This window comes from Malurus melanocephalus, unplaced genomic scaffold (genome assembly GCF_030028575.1).
Source record: "Malurus melanocephalus ecotype Western Australia unplaced genomic scaffold, MMel_1.1 scaffold_275, whole genome shotgun sequence".
Lineage (NCBI taxonomy): Eukaryota > Metazoa > Chordata > Aves > Passeriformes > Maluridae > Malurus > Malurus melanocephalus.
Window position 1 is genome coordinate 1 of NW_026623507.1, and position 19,641 is coordinate 19,641.

The window sequence follows — 19,641 nt, forward strand, 5'->3', positions numbered from 1 at the left end:
CTGCAAGAGAACTTTCCTGTTTTTCACAACTGTGACACTGTTGGCTTTATACAACGTATTTTAGGGTGTTTTTGTACAACCAGGTAATAGTAGCTCTCCTAATAAGTGCTGTGACCAGGGAGACTGTGAGGTGCCAAACTTAACTGAATTTAAAGTTCATCTTCCAATAGGAAATCACCCCCCAAGCAATCAAAAGTATATCTTTAAATATCTCATTGCCAATATACATCTCACTGCCTGCATTTACACTGCCTCTGTGGCACCATCTGGTTATTTAATAATTCCAGGGCTGCCATGGCTCATTATGCTGACTGGTGTGCTCCACACGAGGAGAAGCCCTCCTGAGCTGGATTCTCTGTTGTTCACTCTTGGCTGTGGCAGACACCCCCTTGGAATTCATTACCTCCTTTGACCCTGCTGGAGCTGAGAGCACCTCTCTGGGTAAGACCTTTCTTGCAGCTGATCCCAGGAACAGCCCCCTGTGCACTTGGCAAAGTGCCTGCAGGGTCAGAGTCCGACTGTGAGGAGTTTGAGGGGTGAGAGGTGGTGCCTGGATGTACCTTGTTTTCCCAGGTTTCTCAAACTGGCCCTCTTCCAGCAGGCCGGCTGGTGGCACTGTTAATCAGCTGCAGCAGCTCACGGTGCTTCTCCAGCCTGGAAAAACACTCTCTCTTTCCCAGAATTAAAGCACCAATTATGTTTTTTTCTTTGGCAGCTTGACTGAACACATAATTTCAGTCGGCAGACTCAAGCCTCTGTTCCTTCACCTCTTCTTTTTGCTACATATTTATTGCCCTTCGTTAAAATCTTTCATTCCCAAGTGTTCCATCTTGTTCCTCAGCTTCACACACACACCTATGGGTTCTCTGGCCACCAGGCAATTGCACATGAACAGGATTTATCCTGTGGCTGGGTCCACCAGAACATATTAAAATAGTTTATCTGCCCCCACTATGGCCAGGTATTCCTTTTTGAGGCCTCATGCTTTCCTTTGTTTCAGCCTCTGAGATACAAAGGAGAAGAAAGCTGCCTGTTAATGTCCCTTACCCCTTAAGACAAGGTTTACAGGGAGCTGCAAGGTATCCTAACACAGAGGAAACATAACTTTTTGCAATAGATTTTAGCCCTCTAACTCAGGGGCAAGTAAATAAATTAGGTTCTTCTTTCTTTTCTAGTGCTCTTCAACAAGATAGATGAAATCTACCTTTTTTTTCCCCCTGTAAATATACTTAAATGCTTTTACAGTGTGGGTTTTTTTGTGAGTTTTTTGCTTTCTTTTTTTTTTTAAACGATATTTGTTAGTGTTCTTTAAATCTGTCAAACCCAAAGAAAAGCTCTACCTCTGTCTGCTTTGAAATGGAAGTGAGATTTCAACTGAATCTAGAATTGGGTTTTACAGAATCTCTGCCAAATAAAGTTTTTCTAGTGTTTGTAACCCACCAACATTTCTCTTTATTTGGGCAGAAATCATGTATTTCAGATAATTAATTCCATAAAGGGCTGAGCAGCTTTTATACAAGTTGCTATACAAAATAATTGTCATGCTGTTTCTTCAGCTGCGTGGTACTACACCATTTTCCCTTTCTAAATAGCAGCCTCCCTAAAAGGGAAGGAAGGTGTTCTTTTGTAGTCATGTCCCTCTGGCCTCTCTCTCTTCCTCCAAACACAATTTTTTGCAGCATAAGAGCTGCAAAGTGGCACATTGTGCATTTCTGTCATTGCATGTTTACTTAAACTTTCTATGTAAGATGCTGGATTGAGGTCAGCAGCCCAGAGCAGGATCATGCACAGCTCAGATTGGCTGTACAAGCAGTTTCATCAGATAGGACCTATGAATGGATATCCAACCTCAGGAAAAAAAAAAAAACATTGCAGCCCGTGCTGGAGGCTCCAGCTGATGTTCTATAAAAGCAGGCTGTAATTCAGAGTGACATTTATACTTGTGCTGCCTCAGCTCATGCTTGTGTTCCTTGACAAAGCACTGCTTCTCATTCTCAGGGCATTATGCACACAAATTTTGTCCTAAGTGGCTTGTAACTTGAGAATTATTTTTTCCCTTTTACTCAGAAAATAGTAAAAACAATACCAAGCTCAGAAATCAATCAGATTTTGTGGCCATATGTAGACATGTGATTGTGTCACTGAATTTTGTCAGAGACAAAAATTATCTGGATATGTCACTGTGTGTTGGGGAAGGTGGAGCCTGGATTTTGAGGGAAGAAGAAGACTGGTTTCCAAGGTGATGGAGAAAATCTACAGCAAATTCAATCTTAGTGTCTTAACAAAATTATTGCATGTGTGTATCTCCAAACAAAACAGAATCTGACCCATAAAATGATCAATAGAAAAATAAAATGATAAGGAAATTGATTTATTTAAAAATAAGTGAAGCTAAGGTCCTGGAGGAAAAACAAAAAGCAAACTTTTGAGCCAAGAGATGACTTAAAAGTGTAACGTACACGTCAAGTTGTGTGAAAACTCCCACCACTTTACAATGTATGTTCCTGGAAGACACAATGTAGACCTTTACTTAGATAATTTCAATGAATAGCATGTTGATCATGCACTGTAATCGGCAAATCAAAGTGTGAGACAGAATGATTCAAAACACTAAAGGATTTGCTAAAAGAAAGTATAATGTCCACATTTCAGAAAATGTCTCATCTGTTCCTGGTCTTCTGTCCTTCACTCTTGCTTTTCAGAGTGAAAAATAACAAGCCTGAGGAATGCAGTAGATAGATTAGTGGAATTACATATGAGTATTTCCTCATAGAACACAGATCTCTCTATCATTGTGGATTTCTTGCAAATGTGTGTTTTTCACCTTGGACTACTCATCCACCCATCTTGGCCCTGGTCAGATGGTGCTGCATTGGTGGGAAGCCACACAGACCCTTCAGAAAATGTGGTGAGGACAAAAACTGTCTGGATCCTCATGTTTCAGGCAAGAAGAGAATGTTCCTGTTTGCATTTGTAACATTTTCCTGCGTGTTTCTTCAAAGCTAAGGATAGAAACAACCCCTCAAGTAGCTGTATGAAATGAGAATGTTAATAATGTTGCTGTTGAAAAAAAGCAAGTCAAAGGAGAGTTGAGGGAAGAGAGAAGTTGCTTTTTGTAAAATCTGAAAAAGGCTTGGGTTTTGTTAGTTTAAGCAGATAATAATAATTTTATCAATTTACTTGTTGAAGTAAGTGCCGGGCATCTACTCACCTTTCTCAGCTGCTTCCAGTGAACATGAGGTTGCAGTGTTGGTATTCACATGATAAGGATTCTTTTTTTTTTTCCATTGGAGACAAATTAGAAGCAAATCAAAGGTATTTATGATCTCATAAATCTCATAAAATGTTCTTAAGTCCACTGTAGAAAGGGATGAAGAATCTGAAATCATATCCCCTTTTTGTGTGCCACTTCATGAAACAGTTTTGGCCTGGCTTCAGGCCCACCTGTCCTACTTCCATCCCTATGTGAGTGTGATTCTATGAGCATGCCATAAAGCAGTGCTGAGCTATATACTTGACCACTTATAAATCCCTCCTACAACATCTCCTGGCTACTATTCTAGCAGGAACAGGAAAAGATCAAAAGAGAAGGGAACTGGGCAGTGAAAGTGCCTTGCATTATAAGCACACTCTGGACCAGAGACCAGCTTTGTCTGACATGGACATACTGGAGTCAGTCCACTGACATGATTCAGGAATTGAAGATCTGACACACCAGGAGCTGGGAAATTTAGCCTTGAGAAGAGGTTTCAGAGTGGAATTGATATGTGTAAATGTGTATCAACATGTATAAATATCAGTGGGAAGGGAGTAAAAAAGGCCAGCCAGACTCTTCTCAGTGGGACCTGGTGAAAGGAGAAGAGGGAACAGGTGCAAAGTGAGATAATTAAGTTACATTTAGACATGAGAAAAAAGTCCATTTTAACTATGCACATGTTAAACACTACAACAGGTTCCCCAGGGAGGTTTGTGGACTCTCTGTCTTTGGAGATGTTCAAAACCCTATTTGGCACAGCCCCGAGCAACTTGCTTTAGTTGAACCTGTTCTGAATGGGGAGACTGGACCTCCAGAAGTCCATTCCAGCTGAAACAATTATCCTGTGAATGTGAGACCATCCTTACAACCCTAATCAACTCTAATTTAACCTATTTTGTAATGTGCAGGAGCACAGTACTTCATAAATTTCTGAATTATGACCCTGCTACAGGTAGCTTGACTCATATGAAACATTTCCTTGTGTCTCAGAGGTTTAAGCACATGATGAGAGATAAAGATGTAGGAGTGCCTCAGAATCTGCCCCTGAGCCCACCTTCAGTGTATTCCTCCTTTGCCAGTGTTCTGTGTGACCTGGTTGGGTGTGAGGGAGCTTCACTGCTGGGTCCAGCAGGTATCTGCAGGTCTGGGCAGGGCATGGGTGCTGGTCCTCACTGAGGTTTGTATGTGTCCCTAGATTACATCTCTTAGCAATCTGCTTTCCATGGAGTCCTGCTACTCTAAACCACGAAATGAGTACTAAGAAATGCTCTAAATCTTCTTGAGCAGCTGCTGGGGCAACATAATAGGAGGAAAAATATAGAGTTTCTTTGTTGCTTTCAAAGAAGTCTCGTTAAAGAGGTAAAGGCCTCTTTCCCTTGATGTTTTCCCCTGAGTTTCCATAGCCTTTCAGGAAGGGCAGTATCTGCCCATATGGCACAGGTAAAACCTTGCTCCTTGTACTGAAGCTCTCCCCTGGCTCAGATGCCTGTCCTGCATAAGCTCGAGCCTGTTGTCTTTTGTGACATTTTGCCCATGTCTGAGCAGGAAGAAAGCAAACCCATAAGCCTTGGAGAGCCCTTAGCAGGCAGTGAGAGTGAGGCAGGCTTTCAGCAGGGTGTCAGATGCTTTTCAGGGCAGAGACAGTCCCTGGAATGCAGCAGAGCTCTCAGGCCTTGGGCAAGTTCAGACACATGTTGATGCATAATACAAGATGGAGCCTATCAGTTGATATCAGACTCTTCCAGTCAGTCACAGGGTTGGGTAAACAGGTATGCCATGCAAAATAGGAGGCAATGTAACTATCAAATCAGAGGGATATGGAAAGATTTCTTGTCATTCCTGGTTGACTGTTCCATTGTGAACTCATTCTAGGGGTTATGGGTGTTGAGTAGGGGCAGGCATCACAATTAACACTGTGGCATTATTTTGGAAAAAGGGAGTGAGGGTAAAGTGGAGGGGAAAAATAAAAGACGCCATCTACAGAAGCCACAATAATGTAACACATACACTGTCTAATAGGAATAACTTCAGCTTCTTCTGCATTTGTTCTGTTTGTGGCCTGGGTCATTCCTGAGCAGTTCAAAGCACAGGACTGGAATCTAGGAGGTCCAGATTTTTGTCGTACATTCCCAGTTGCTAATTCATTGTACGTCCTGAAAAGTTAAATATTTTTAACATGTAACCCAAAGGTGAAGTGAAATAGGAGCAACATTTGCATGTAGAAGAAGTGTATTGCACTGACATAGAACTCTACTGTTTCCCTCCCACCTGCCCACAACACATGGTGCCAGGAATTTGGTGCCCAAGGCAGGCTTCGGACGAACCAGGCTCTTCTCCCTGGGCAGCAGGAATCCTTCCTCATGGCAAATCTCTTGTGACCAGGGGCAAAGGGCGCTGCAGGCTTGCTGGAGGAACAGACCAAGGCCGTCCCGAAAGCGAGGAGTTACCGTGCCTGGCAATACACTCAGCCTTGGAGGAAACCCAAGGACACCGCAGTCTGCGATGGGATAGCTCCAAGGGGGCTGATCTTTCTCCTGGAGGACAGGGTGACGGTGTAAGGGCAGGCGAGGAGCATGGCAGGGTGGATGGGAGCTGTAGAGCCCTGGCAGAGCTGCGGGGCTCTGGGGGTGGGCACCGGGAGCAAGGACGGGGGCGATGGGGAAAGCGGCGGCAGGAGATGTGAAGGGGCGTGGGTACGCCCGGAGAGGAAGAGGAGACAGAGCTACGGGGAGAAGCTCAAGCATCAAATCAGGCCTCGGGGGGTGAGAGTAGCGGGTCCCCCGCACATCCCCACCCGGTACGGCTGCAGCAGCCCCGGCTCTGGGGTGGATCGGGGGCCGGAGTCACCGCGGCCGTGAGAGCAGCCGCTTCCCGGGCAGGGAAGCCTCACCCCGGGGGCGGTGGCTCCGGCGGGGGAGGGACGGGGAGCGGGGCGGTGCCGGGCACAGGAAGCGGAAAGCGGCGGCAGCAGCGACGGCGGCCGCCGCCGGGGAAGGTGGCGGGGGAGCGGCGCGGCGGCGGAGAGTCGGGTCGGTGCCGGCAGCGGCATGGGACGGCCGCGGCAGGGAGGTGAGTCCGTCCGTCTGTCCGTCCATCCGTCTGTCTGTCCGTGCGGGGACGGGCCCGATGCCGCGGGCAATGCCGCTGCCCCCACCACGCCCTCCGGCCGCCGGGATCCCGGTGCCGGGGCGGCGGGAGCAGCGGTGTGGCAGCCTCCCGGTTCCCGTGCGTGGCCGCAGGGCCGGTGGCCGCCGGGCGGGGCGGTCAGAGCTCCGCTGGTGCCGCTGCGGGGCCAGCCCGGCGCGTCCCGCTCCCCTGCCCGGCGCTGCTCCCCGTGCCTGGGCGGAGGTGCAAGGCTGGCGAGGGCCTCCCCGCTGCCGGCCGTGAGTCCGCGATCTCGGCATCCCGGCATGAGCCCCTCGGGGCCGTGAGGGCCGCAGCCCCGCAGYKCTCTGGCCGCCCAGCCSAGCCKTGCCTKGRAARGAACCCGTGCSCTGTTGGTGCGAGAGGCTCCGCGCTGCTGTGAATGCTCTGCCGGCCGTGCTTTGCCTGCCCACGCCGTGCCAAACAAACTGCTCTGTGTCTGGGCTCATCCCGCTGGGCAGCACGGGAGGGGGAGCAGAAGTGACGGGAAGGAGAGCTGCTGCGAAACAACGTGAGGGATTTGGGATTTTTATTCAGTAGACTGCCGAGGTGGTGAACTGTCTTATGCCACGGGCTAACTCTTTGATTTGCAGAGTCTGTGAAAGCATAACTTGATGGCAGGGTTTTCAATCTGGAGAGGCAGGCTTGGCGATTCTGTGACTGAAGCACTGGGATTTTTTTTGGCCCCGGGTTCATCAGTAATGAGCTGATTTTTGCGTTCTTCGCCCACAAAATTTTTGCAGCTATAAAGAGTTAAGAAATCAAGTCACGCTGTCTGGAAGTGCAAATTAGGATGTTGTGGAGTATATTCTGTGATATCATTGACTGTGAGCTCATCCTGACTTCAAGGAGGAGAGTTGTGGAAAAAAGAGCAGTGCTTTGCTACCTTTGAAAAGCTTCATTTAGACCATGCTTGACTCTTTTCCCCCACTGGGGTGTGGCTGTTGGGCTGGCCACAGCTACAAGTCCAATGTTGGCTCTGTGATAACTTCAGTTGTTAATTTTGAAAAATGAATGTGAATAGACTCTTGTAGAAAGCCTCCTTTAAAAATGTTGCTTATAGCTGAAATTTTGGAACAATCCCAGACTGTAGTGGAACCAGCCAGGCAGATAAATACCTCACTACTCACAGTCACTGACCAACAGCTCCCCGTGGTTGCTTCTGGCCTTTTGGTTTTGGTTGGTGGTGGCAGTTGTTCCTGGTGGTTGTTGTCTTGTGGATATGTGCACCCAGAGAGGGCTTACTGTGATTGGGAGACTGGCATACAGTACTAGGAAAACATTACCAAATGACTGCAGTTTTCCTAGAAAAACTGCACCTTGTGTTGTTTTAATAGCCTGCCTTTCTTACACGCCTCTTCTTGAACCAAGGCAAAGGATGGTATCAGAAAAACAGCTTTGCAATAGGGCTTGTTGTGCTGTGTGGGGTCTGGAGAGGCAGACCTGAATAGTTCATGAGATCATGAGATGTCCAGTTCTGCTGGTGGGAAACAGTGAGGTCATGCTTCTCCATTTCTGGTACCACCACTCCAAAGAAGAAAGTTGTCACATGGGTTCACTGCCTTAGAACTTCTCTTCATTTCTCATTAGCCTGTACTTCAGAATTTTCTGGCTTGGATCAAATTAAAAATCAATGGTTATATCCTCAGGGGTCAACACCTTTGCCATCTCTTCTTGCAAGGGCAGAATGGCATTGGACTTGTACAGATTTGAGCAGGAGGGAGATAGAGAGACTCCGTACTGTGGAGTCCCACTGTGCTGTGTACTGAGGATTTGTTCAGGATTTGTAGATTTCTTTTTCATTCTAAATTTAAGTGGAAAATGCTGGCAGACATGCAGCATCCTAAAGGAGAAGGTGCTCTTTCAATAGAGAAACCTTTTGCAGTATCTAAGTGTTACAGCTAAAAGGAAATACTGAAAGTGAGGTACAGGTGCTGTCTGCTGGGATAGGCAGAGTCAGAAGTGTCTTTTGAGATTCTTTTCACTGTTGTTTCAGTATGGCTTTAAATGTCAGTAGAGAAAACTGTTCCTGTGCCTGGTCCAAGGTGCTTTGGTGTCATGAGGGTGAGGCCACAATGCCTTGTGGGGTTAAGCAGTGCACTGGAAGGTCTGGCAGCAGAGGAGAGGCGGATGAGTGAGGAAGCACAAACTTTCACCAGTCAGACTGGATGGCACTGAGGTGCAATTTGCATCATCATCGTCTTGAATGCTTCTGCACAACTTGTTTCAGCAACTTGGACAGCACAGATGCGGCTCGTGGAGTGGGCAAAGGACATTCTTCAGGGGAGTGCTTCATGGATGAGCCCCTCATAGAGAGTTTCCAATTTCCAGCTGTGTAACAGGGGGGCAAGAGGCTGGGGATTACTTCTTGGAAACACTGCCTGGGTATTTCTCTTGTCAATTGAAATGCCATTGCTGTGTTTTCAGACCTGTGTTATTGCATGTTTTGATTAAACAGGGGATTGCTTCAGTAAACCAAGTGGCTTTTCATTCTGAAATATCCACRTCATGGACTTATGGTTKTCAGCTTTGGGGCTRGAAATTSCAGGGGATCTATGAAATCTTTCTAAAGAGTCTCTGAGAAGCAAAAGAAAAGAGAACCAATTGCTAGAGGGCTTGAATTTGCTGACTAGTAAACATTTTTTTTTTTTTTAGAATGAGTGGCTTGCAAATCAAGAGTCACCACCATAGAGTAAAAGCCGTGGTTTAGTTATATATTTATATATATATATGTAAGACCAAAATTTACCTTATTTAATTACATACAAAAATAAATAAAAATATTTTGGAAGAACCTTGTTTCCCAAAGCTCTCGTTGGCCATTAAAACTGAAAGTCTTGGCTCTGCGAGTCCATTAGCATGGGTGAACTTCTGTACTTACAGATCAAGTTGCTGGATTGGGGCCTGCTCAGGAAATTCAAAAGCAAGAGGTTCCTGTGGCATTGCTCATAGGTCTTACTATGTCTGCAGTTGAACATAGCRAGTTACACAACTTGTAGTGAATAATGGGAATGTGCTGCAGCAATACTGTGCAGCCAAGCCAGTGCCGGAGTTGGAAAGGCTTCCTCACTGCTCAGCCATCTTTTAATTGTTTTTTACTTTTGAACCCTCAGCGTTTGAGGTTCAGTGTGTTTAATTTGTGAAGGAAAAGAAGATTTCTCAGTGCGATAGCTCGTGGGCATCCATTACCCCGTAGACAGCTGGTGCTGTTTAACAAGTGAGGCTGACAGTGGTTGGAGATGAATTGTGCATCCTCATGGACACTTGTGGCTGCTTGTGCTCCAGATGGCACTTCCAAATACATTCAACTTCCTTAGCTGACTGGTAAATCAACTCTTAATTGATTGCAAGTTTTAAACGGGGTAAGATTGAAACTGTACAAAGATTTCAAAGATGAGCCGCTCTGGAGTTATTTGCCTCAGCTTCACAGGGGAAAATCCATCGGGAAGGCATGGGATGTAAAAGAGAGCTGTTGTTTGCGTTTTGCTTCTTTGATTTAGAGATGTAACTTGCTCTTTTAAATTTCTCTTGGGCTGGGAGCCAAACTGCGCTCCCTTGAAGACGATCACAAAGCAAACTTCRTTGGAAATGGGATTGGGCTTCCAGCGTGGAAAATAGCAATTCAAAAGAACTCTTTTTGAGATTTATGAGCATATGAAAAGAGGAAGTTACAATGAGTTGTGTAGCTGCGTAGAAACTGTAATTAGTGATCTCTGTGGYATTCAGGGGTAACTACATTTCTTGACTGTCGTGCAGGATGCAGCAGTCCTCCTTGCCAGGACAGGGTTCCAAAATTTACTTTGGGGTGCCCTTACCATTGTTTTCCATCTAGTTCTTGGCTTCTTTCTGTCATCARTGAGTAAGGGAAAGGCAAAGTGAGAGTGCTGGCCCTGCTGGGAGCAAAGTTCTGAGTGTACAGTTTATACTGTGGAGCAGAGGAGGCATTCCCATCTCCCCTCTAGCTGTTCGCTGCTATTCACCGTGSTGTTGGTTTTGATGTTTTGGGCTGTGCTGTGAACTAGGTCACGGAAAGGATMCAAGACAAAAGCGTGGCAGGGGGGGAGAGAAGGGATTTTTTGTTTTGTTTTCCAGCAGTGCTGTTTGCTTGCTGAGAATTGTGTTGACACAACCGAGAGTGGTGAACCGTGCTGCGGAGGTGGGAGCTACTTACACCAGCTTTCTTGTCAACTGCTGAAATACGGTGCAACTGTACCCTCAGGCCAAAAGAGCTTTGTTTCACTCAGGGCYAGAAGCTCTGCAAACAGACCATGCCTTCAGCAGAGCCCTTCGAGATGTAATGATCTTTTGTGAAGCCATTTCAATTGGGTGCATTTGACTCTGAATTCATGCTGCTTTTGTGAAGCRTGAGGCCCCAAATGATGGGGCTGCTGCTTTGAGCAGAACAATTGTCATTGCCCAGAAGGGTAGGGTAGGAATCATCATTAACAGTGATTTAGCAGTGGAGGTGTGTAAGTATTGTGCTTGGTTKGGATATGGTGTTGTGCTCTGGTGGTGGGCACTGTTGGGGTGGTGGCTAATCCAGGGTTGACTTCTGTCTGTGCCACTGAAAGAKCTGAAACCCAGAGATGTAGTTTAGCATGTTAGTTGTCTTTTGGTCCCGTCCTTACCTCTTCCATAGTAGTTTCAGAAGCTTTTCTGGGGTAAGGCTGGTCTGCCTTCCAGCTGTAAAATGGACCAGGACGTGGGTAACCTGCTTGGCTTGGCTGTGAGGGGTGTGTGTTTGGACTTTGCTCCTCCCTCCCTCCTTGACTGGCAGAGATGTCTTGCTAGAAATCCAGGCTACCCTTTGTTGGGCCAGTCTAGGAAGCCTTCCTGAAAATCAGCCTTGGTAAGGCATCAGGCAAAGCCAGAGGTCTTCTGCTTTTTCCAGCTGAGTTTAGGCAGGTGAATTTTGTTCCTGACAGCCCTTTAAGTGCCTTGACTGGAAGATCTGTTTAACCACTGGTGTGCTCTGCAGTTGGGACAAGGAGGAGGTGCCCAATTTCATCACAGAATTATTTAGGTTGGAAAAAAACCTCTCTAAGATGAGTGCTTTTGATGGTGATCCAGGATACTTGATGTTTTTTTGGGGGCCGCCTTGTTGACTTTTCACCGAGCTGTGTCAAAACCGTTGCTCTTACACAGAAAAGGAAAGTTGGCGTGATCCAGCCTGCCCTGAYGTTCCTGTGTTGGGCTTTTCATGASTTTGCCTTCTCTGCCTGGTGCCCAGTGCTGCCTTGTTTCCCTCACCATCAAATGGGCACTGCTTGTTCCTGATTCCTGCCCAGGCAGCTGTGCATTTCCATAGCAGCCTCTACCTGCAGAAATGTTCTCAGGTGCCMCCAAAGAAGTGTGATCCTGTGCTGGTGGGGGTGGGAGCTCTATTCCTAGTCCCTCTCTCAGCTCTGTTTTTTTTTACTTGGGATTTGGGGGGAAATTCTTTAATGTGGTTAGAGAAAAAGGGYGAGAGTTTATACTTTCCTAGAGGGATACGAAAAAATACATAATCCTTACTGGTGCATGCCAGCAGCATTCCTTGCTTTTCCTGTTTCTATAATGCASTGATAGGTGTCTGTGAAGGTAGTGGTTGTTCTCAAAGTAACACCACGAACGGTGGTTTAAGACTATACTACCCTTCACCTTTTCTTCAGCTGAGGGTTCTTTCTGCTCTGTGGTGCCTAATGACTGCAAAACCCTGTGTAGTCATCTCCTCATAGTGCTTTTTGAGCATAGGGAGCCTCACCCCCATTTGTTAGAGGAAGACAAACACAGAGAAAGGATTTTTCTGTGGTTGCCTAGCAGGACAGTAGAGGTAAAAATCAGCTTTAATGAGTCACAGCCTATTGCTGGAGCCATAAGCTACAGCCTGTGTGCAAATCTAGGGAGTTAACGAGWGTTAACATCATGTCCTAGGCTGGGGGATTTTTATTCTTGTTACAGTAATGATGCCATTTTCCAAACTGTGCTGTGCATTGGCTTTATGTTTTACTTYGTTTAAATCCATCCTCATTGCTTTCCTTCTGAAACTGGGCCTTACAATCTCATCTTTATTTGCTCTTTCTGTGCTCTCTGATGCCTTAAAGTTTTCTCGAGGCACARTATGCCCTTAGAGTTTGGGAATCCTGTACACAAAAGGTCCCCACCAAGAGCCCTGGAAAGCCCAAGTGTTGTGCAAATACCTGCAGCTCTGGATGCAGTGGGGATGYTTCTTTATTTCATTGCAGATTGCACAGCCAGCCAAGGAACCCTGTGGGGAAGAGGCTTCATTCTTTGGCACAGCTTKCATGTGGTAGAGTTCTCTGCTCTGTTACAAGCTTTTCTGCAGGCATTAGTTGAGGAATCTCATGGCTGGCTAGAATAGTTGGCCAAAGCAGTTATTTCTGTTGTTGTCCCTCTGTTTTTGGGGAAGGAGAGGGCTGAAAGCAGTGGTTGCCTGTTTTTCTTACTGAGAGCTTTGAAAACTGCTGTGAGCAGAAAATCTTGGAGGGATCTAATTTAATTTTAAAGTGCCTCTTCTGCCCTTTGCAGATTTGACTTAAGTTACTGTTCCAAATGGAAGTACACTGTGAGAAGTGTTGGCCCACATAAGCTAGGTGTGATCTATAATCAACTCTCCCCAGTGTTATTAGTATGTGTATATATAGAGATGATTTTTAATAAATTGAATTCTTTGAGGCCCAAATTAGCTTCTGGAGGCAAAGGTGACAAAGAGAGGGAGGTGTTCACAGTGCCATTGATTGTATAGTAACTAATGCCTGTGTAATGGGCACACCTTGCACTTGTGAAAACAAAGCAGGTTCAGGCATGGTGGGCTGATTCTCTCCAGCACTTCTGCTAGGAAAGTTGTCCTCACCTCCACCCCTTCCCCCTCTAAATAGGCTACAGTGGTGCTGTTTTGAATCTAGAATTATTTGGGCTGTGTGTTACACAGGACAAGAGATGTGGAGTGGAAGCCGAGCCTGCTCCTTTTTCTGTGGRTGAATTTTGGTATCTCAGGCTGCTGTGCCTTCTCCAAGTCACTGTCTTTACCAGGTGACATAAAATGTCTTTTCCAGATTTTTAGGTTAATGGGCTTGACTCTGCTAAACAGATGCATTTAAAGCACTTCAAATGCATATATTTCATTAGACCAGAAAGAGAGRTATTGACTGGGCAGGCTTGATGAGTGGTGATGTGTGGCCAGAGAATTCCTGGMGTAGGAATGATGTCTTGCTTTGCTGAGAATGCACTTCCATGCCTGTTTCTCCTTTCTTAGGTCGATTGTGAGAAGCCAAGCACCTTCCCTCCCCTCCCCTCTGATCAGATTCGTTTTAAGTGGAGCTCACGCAGTTTTTGAGGACCAGATCTCACCGATGACTGGGAAGCAAAGAGTACCCAGGAAAGCACTTTCACCACGGACTCCACCTCAGGAGCACCAGGAACTCATCTTCTAAATAAAATCTGTGCCCCTTCCGTGCAGACTGGATGTCTACTGCAATGGATACAGAATCAACATATTCGGGATACTCCCACTACTCAGGTCACTCCAAAAAAGCTCACAGACAAGGGTAAGGAAATATTTATTTTTAATTACTTACTGCTCCAAGTTAGGACATGTCCTATGGGAAAAAAATTGTAAGCTAGGATAAAATCAGTGGGCCCACATCTCTGGAGGGGATACATATGGAGAATCCTCATGGGGGACACACTGAGACTTGAAGCTGCTAATTCAGTGATATTCAACCTGTTGGATGCATGCTGGGGTTATGTGTGGCCAAAAAGATTGAGATAGTGCCAGCAGAAAGAAAAGATCACCTATCTCCCTTCTGAAAGGGCGAGAGATGAGTACAGGGGGCTGAGTACAGTATCGAAGTGTTAGACTTCCTAAACTGATAATTGCTAGTTGTCTTCTGATGCCATTTCTTTATTCTGTAATAATAAAGCTTCCTGCCTCTCCCCACCCTGCTCCAGGCTACTCTGTTAATGGTGTCATGGTTTTTTTTTTAAATAGAATTTGAGTGGTACTTGAGATTCAGCAACAAGTCTTTTATAAGCATTGATTGGATTAGAAGTCAGGCTTTTCTGAACTTGAATAGCAAGTTCTCTCTGTTATGGTAGTTCAACAGCCTGAAAACCCATCTGCTCTGAAACTTCTGATTATTTGGAAACATTTTCTGGGTTKTTTTTTTTTTTCTGCATCATCCTTGGTTTGACATGTAAAATGCATACCACTTAGTGATTGCAACTTATTATTGAGCTGGTCCCAAATAATTTTGCAATTCGGAAGCAATTATCCTGTGTGGTTGGAAAAAGAATTCTTCCATGAAGTCTCTTTGCTCACAGTCCAGTTATTGAGTAAAAMATCTCTTGTTTGCCTTTTTTCCCTTCTTTAGCATCCAACCCCCAATACGGATTGCCCTTTTAAACTTAGAATGCTGTGTGGAAAGATGCCTTCAGAGTTCCAAAAACAACTTAAAAAATCCCGGAGCCCTTAAACTGGAAAAAACTGTCATCCCATGGAACCTTTGGGCTTTGGCAATTCCAAGAGAGAGGCAGAACTGGTATACTCATGAAGTTTAAGCAGTCCCTGAGCACAATGAAGGTTTCCAGTGCAAAGGCTGCTTTTCTGTCTGTGTGGGAAAGGAGATGAAAACATTGGTGAGCAGATTGGTAGRGCTTAATTCATCTTGAGACTTCCTCAGATGAGAAGCTGTGAGGTCTGCAAGGGTACCCTGGAAATAAAGGCTGGCCTTGTACCCTGATGTTCTTGCTTTCTTTGTAAGAGGTTAACTGGAGGTTATTAACCAGTGGAAATAAACTTCACCAATTGTCCTGCACTGTTAAGGTCAGAGATGACAAAGCTCTGCTTTGCAGGAACTAAAGCTGTATTGATTAATTCCTTGTATTAACTGTGCATGTCCCTGGGARACACTTTATTGTAGGTGGAGAGCTGTGTAGATCCCAAATGGAATTGCCAGTTGTTTGGATAATGCAGGCTTCCCTTCCAGCACTGATGGAAGCTGTTTTAAGAGAACATGAGGTGATGGGCATGGATCCCTGTCTTCCACTGCTGTGTCACTGCAGGGGTGGTCTGTCCCACCCTCCAGGCTGTTGGCTTCTCTGGGCAAGGTCCCTTTTTACCTCCTCCAAAGTTTGCTTTGTCACAGGCTGAGTCTGTGTTGATCAAGAGCTGGACAAGCTTGACTGATCCAATGCTTGGGGCACCTGCTGCAGGTAGAGGTGCAGCACATTTCAGGCCCTGCTCTGGAAGGTAACCAGTAACATTGTTCTCCTCCTCCTCTGTTTGAAAAAAGGAGCCGGGACAGACACAAATCTCCCCGAAGCAAAGATGGCAGTCGGTCTGAGAAATCCGTCACTATCCAGACACCTCCTGCAGAGCCACTGCTCGGGAATGACTCCTCTCGGGCAGAGGAGGGCCAGGTAAGGATGGTGTGGAAACCAACATGGAGTGTGGAATTTACTGGTGCATGAGGAGGAAAGCAGAATTGCTTGTGTCCTGTTCAGTAAGAACCATGGCTTAGTTATCCTTTTTTAATGCATACAGCCAACATCTCAGTCTCTTTATGGTTCTGAGAGCGTTATTTCTGACAGCACCAGTGCTGATGTGGCAACTCTTTGGGCATTGTCTTGGCTCTGTTTCTTGAATGTCATCTATCAAGCTCTATAGAAACATCTGTTTCCCTCATCTCACTGTACRTTATTCAGGTCAACCCTTTCACCTGTATGTGTGTTTCAGTTTTTATGCAGGATTTGCTCCAGGTAATTGTGTGAAGTACATTAGAGCCAGGATTCYAATAGGGAAAGGAGTCAAGAAATTAAAAATTCGTGTGGGATAGACTGAACTCAGAGAAAGCTAGTACAGTAACAATGGGTTAGGTAAAAGCTAGAATAGTGCTGCATTTAAATTGTASCTAGGATGGATCCAGTGCTCTCTCTGCTCTAGCAGCTGATGAGAAGATGCATAATCATTTTTAAAGAATGGCTGATGCTGCAACACGTGGAATTCAGGATGTTTCAGTACCTTCTGGGCTGGATTTGGGGTTTGTTTATACTTAGCTGTAGGGCCCCACTTCTGCCTTTAAAAAAAAAATAAATAAATCAGTGTCCTGTCACCAGCCAAACTGTATATGGTGGTACTTGTAACAGTATTCGTGTAGCTGCTGGTGTGCTCATTTCATGTCCTGTAATTTGGTATTTTGTAATCAGATGCTTGCTTTCATCAGCCCCAGCTATTATTTCAAATAGTTCTAAAAGCACTGGTGAATTCTTAAATCTTTGTTTTCATGCAGACTTCATAAATCAAAGCCAAAGCTAAATAAGTTGATGTGTGAGCCTTTTCTCCTGGGGRGTTAGGTCCAACAACCATGTACCACTAGAGATTTAGCCTCATATTTCCTCTYRTGTGAGGAAAGGCTGAGAGATATGGAGTTGTTCAGCCTGGAGAACAGAAGGCTCTGAGGTGACCTTATTTTGTGGCCTTTCAGTATCTGAAAGGAGCCTAAAACAGAGCCAGAGAGGGACGTTTTACAAAGGCATGTAATGATACGACAGAGGGGAATGGCTTCAACCTGAAAGAAGGTAGGTGTAGATTGGATATTTGGAAGAAATTATTTGCTGTGAGGGTGGTGAGGCAGTGGCACCAGGTTGCCCAAGGAAGTTGTGRATGCAACATCCCTGGAAATGTTCAAGGCCAGGTTGGATGGGACTTTGAGCAATCTGGTCTGGTGGAAGGTGTCCCTGCCCATGGCAGGGAGGTTGGAACTGGATGATATTTCAAGTCTCTTCCAGCCCAAAGCATTCTCTGAGTCTGTGGTTTCCATACAATTGCCCATTTTTTTGAATTAGGCCACAGTCCACTTTTCAGAGTGGAAAGAGTTGTGAGGGGTAGACTGTGACTAGGCTTGACTGTTGTCTTGTGGGATGTAGCCTGAAGCTGCTCTCATGTTTCCATCCCTTCCCTTTTCTGCACAATTTTTCAGGTCATCAAATGGAGGAAACTATGCAGAACTATTTAATRCATAAGCATAAAATAGTTGAAATGCTTAGATTGCTTTACTGGGGACACTGTTAAAGAGGGAAATGTGGTAGGAATACTCTGCCTTTCAGGACATACTACAATGCAGATATCTCTTCTGGGGCCTTTGCTTTGGTGAGAAGTGACTCAAAAAAAAAAAAAGCCCTCATATTAATTCAAGATGCTGACTGTTTGTGGCTTGTCTGTCTCAAAACCCTACTGCTCTAGGCATGGGAGGTATTCATGTCTTGGAGTGCAYTAGACATTAAATTCCTGGAGTTGAGAGTTGTTCAAAGTAGTTGTGCTGCCTTAGTCTACTCCTTTCCCAAAGACTCTTTCCTCTAGCTYTTAAAAAGAAGTGAATAAAGGTTTAAAATTACGCCTGTCTCTAAAATAGATTGTTTCAGTCAGCATGTGCAGTTGGAGAAATCTGAGGRAAGTTGAAAATCCTATTAATGACACAGGCTGCAAGAAGATATTCTGTGGAAGAAAAGCAAAAGTGTGGTTCTGAATGAGCATTGCAGTTAACAAAGGTGCCAGGCAGCAGAGCACATGCACTGCCACTCTTTGGTGTGCATTTGTGGGAAGCATCAGGAGCCTTCATGTGCATGAGTCACTCCAGCAACTGCTGTGAGTCAAATCTGTGATGTCAGTGGAACTCTTTGGCTGTGCCAGCACCTGGAAGGAGCAATTGGAGGYATTGCAGCATGGGAGAACCAATGCAGACCTTCTCTGATGTTAGCTAGGGAAGAAATGAGACTTTCAGAATAAGTAATGTAAGCTGAAACTTGCCTGTATGGTGACTGTATTTCAGGTGAGCCTCTTTGTGAATGAGTGGCTTCTGACAATGGACTGGATTGTAATACCAGAGCTACTTGGCAATCTAGGATTCTCTRAACTTAAAAGCCCCATATCTGAAAATATCCTCCGTGATCACCTGTAATGTGTTAGTTTAACTAAACTTTATTATTAGATTGTCAGCTACTGAGGGCAGTGCTGCTGTAGAGGAGAGTAAAAGACARTGAAGTGGAGGAACTTGCTGGAGGTGTGGTTGCTTCTGTTACAGATGKAAAAATAATGTGTGAACATGTTTTTGATTGTGTAATAACAACAACTGGCTTGAAACACTGAAATGAAATTTCCCTTCCAGGTGCTTTTGTGGTGCAGTTGCACTGCAGAATTTGTGGGTTGGTAGAATGGTAGTCCTTGCCCTGGACATGGGAACTGGTGATTATGACAGTTTCCAAGRCTTATGTCATGTTACTTGTTAAATGTGCTGGAAAAAGAACCTCTGGGGGTACAGTGAGTGGCACAGCAAGCTGAGCTACCTGCTCTGCAGTTATGTGCTTTTAGTACCTAATGTTTGTAGTCACTGGTTTGGACAAGTTGCTRTTGTTTCCAAGCTTTTGCTAGTTGTCAGGGTTGATTATTCACGATGGTGAAGGTGTTGCTTTTGCTGTATGTTTTTGCTGGAACTTAAGGCTGTCATAGCAGTCTTTCCAGACAACAAAAATAGAACATCTGGAAGCTATAGCCGGATTGTTTCAATATTACTTCTGTTTATCTCTTCCCGCTTCAGGATGACAACTGGGGTGAAACCACAACAGCAATCACAGGCACCTCTGAGCACAGTATTTCCCAGGAGGACATTGCCCGGATCAGTAAGGATCTGGAAGACAGCGTCGGGTTGGACTGCAAACGTTACCTGGGCTTAACAGTGGCAGCTGTTCTCGGACTCCTAGTCTTCCTTACCCCCATTGCCTTCATTCTGTTGCCCCAGATCCTGTGGCGAGATGATCTGGAGCCGTGTGGTACTGTCTGTGAGGGACTGTTCATCTCTGTGGCGTTTAAACTCCTCATTCTCCTGATTGGGACCTGGGCTCTTTTTTTCCGCCAGCCCAAGGCAGATCTCCCGAGGGTGTTTGTGTTTCGGGCCCTTCTGCTGGTCCTCATCTTCCTCTTTGTGTTTTCCTACTGGCTCTTTTACGGCGTTCGCATCTTGGACTCGAAGGACACCAACTACCAAGGGATYGTGCAGTACGCCGTGTCTCTGGTGGACGCCCTGCTCTTCATCCACTACCTGGCCATTGTGCTGCTGGAGCTGCGGCAGCTGCAGCCCATGTTCACTGTCAAGGTGGTTCGCTCCACAGATGGAGAGTCACGATATTACAGCTTGGGACACCTGAGGTAGGTACAAACCCTTGGAATTCTTGTTATTCTGGTGTTG

At 45.5% G+C, this 19,641-nt stretch overlaps 1 protein-coding gene across 1 annotated transcript in view; it reads left to right on the forward strand.

Annotated features, from left to right (window-relative positions):
* Window positions 1-6,201: 6,201 nt before the first annotated feature.
* Window positions 6,202-19,641, forward strand: part of VANGL1 (VANGL planar cell polarity protein 1) — a 45,978-nt gene continuing 32,538 nt past the window's right edge. Inside the window, exons 1-4 of the mRNA XM_057376228.1 lie at window positions 6,202-6,325; window positions 13,656-13,947; window positions 15,694-15,820; window positions 18,994-19,601. Of these exons, the coding sequence (XP_057232211.1) occupies window positions 13,865-13,947; window positions 15,694-15,820; window positions 18,994-19,601 (818 nt within the window). The 5' untranslated portion in view covers window positions 6,202-6,325; window positions 13,656-13,864. The remainder of the gene's footprint in view (window positions 6,326-13,655; window positions 13,948-15,693; window positions 15,821-18,993; window positions 19,602-19,641) is intronic.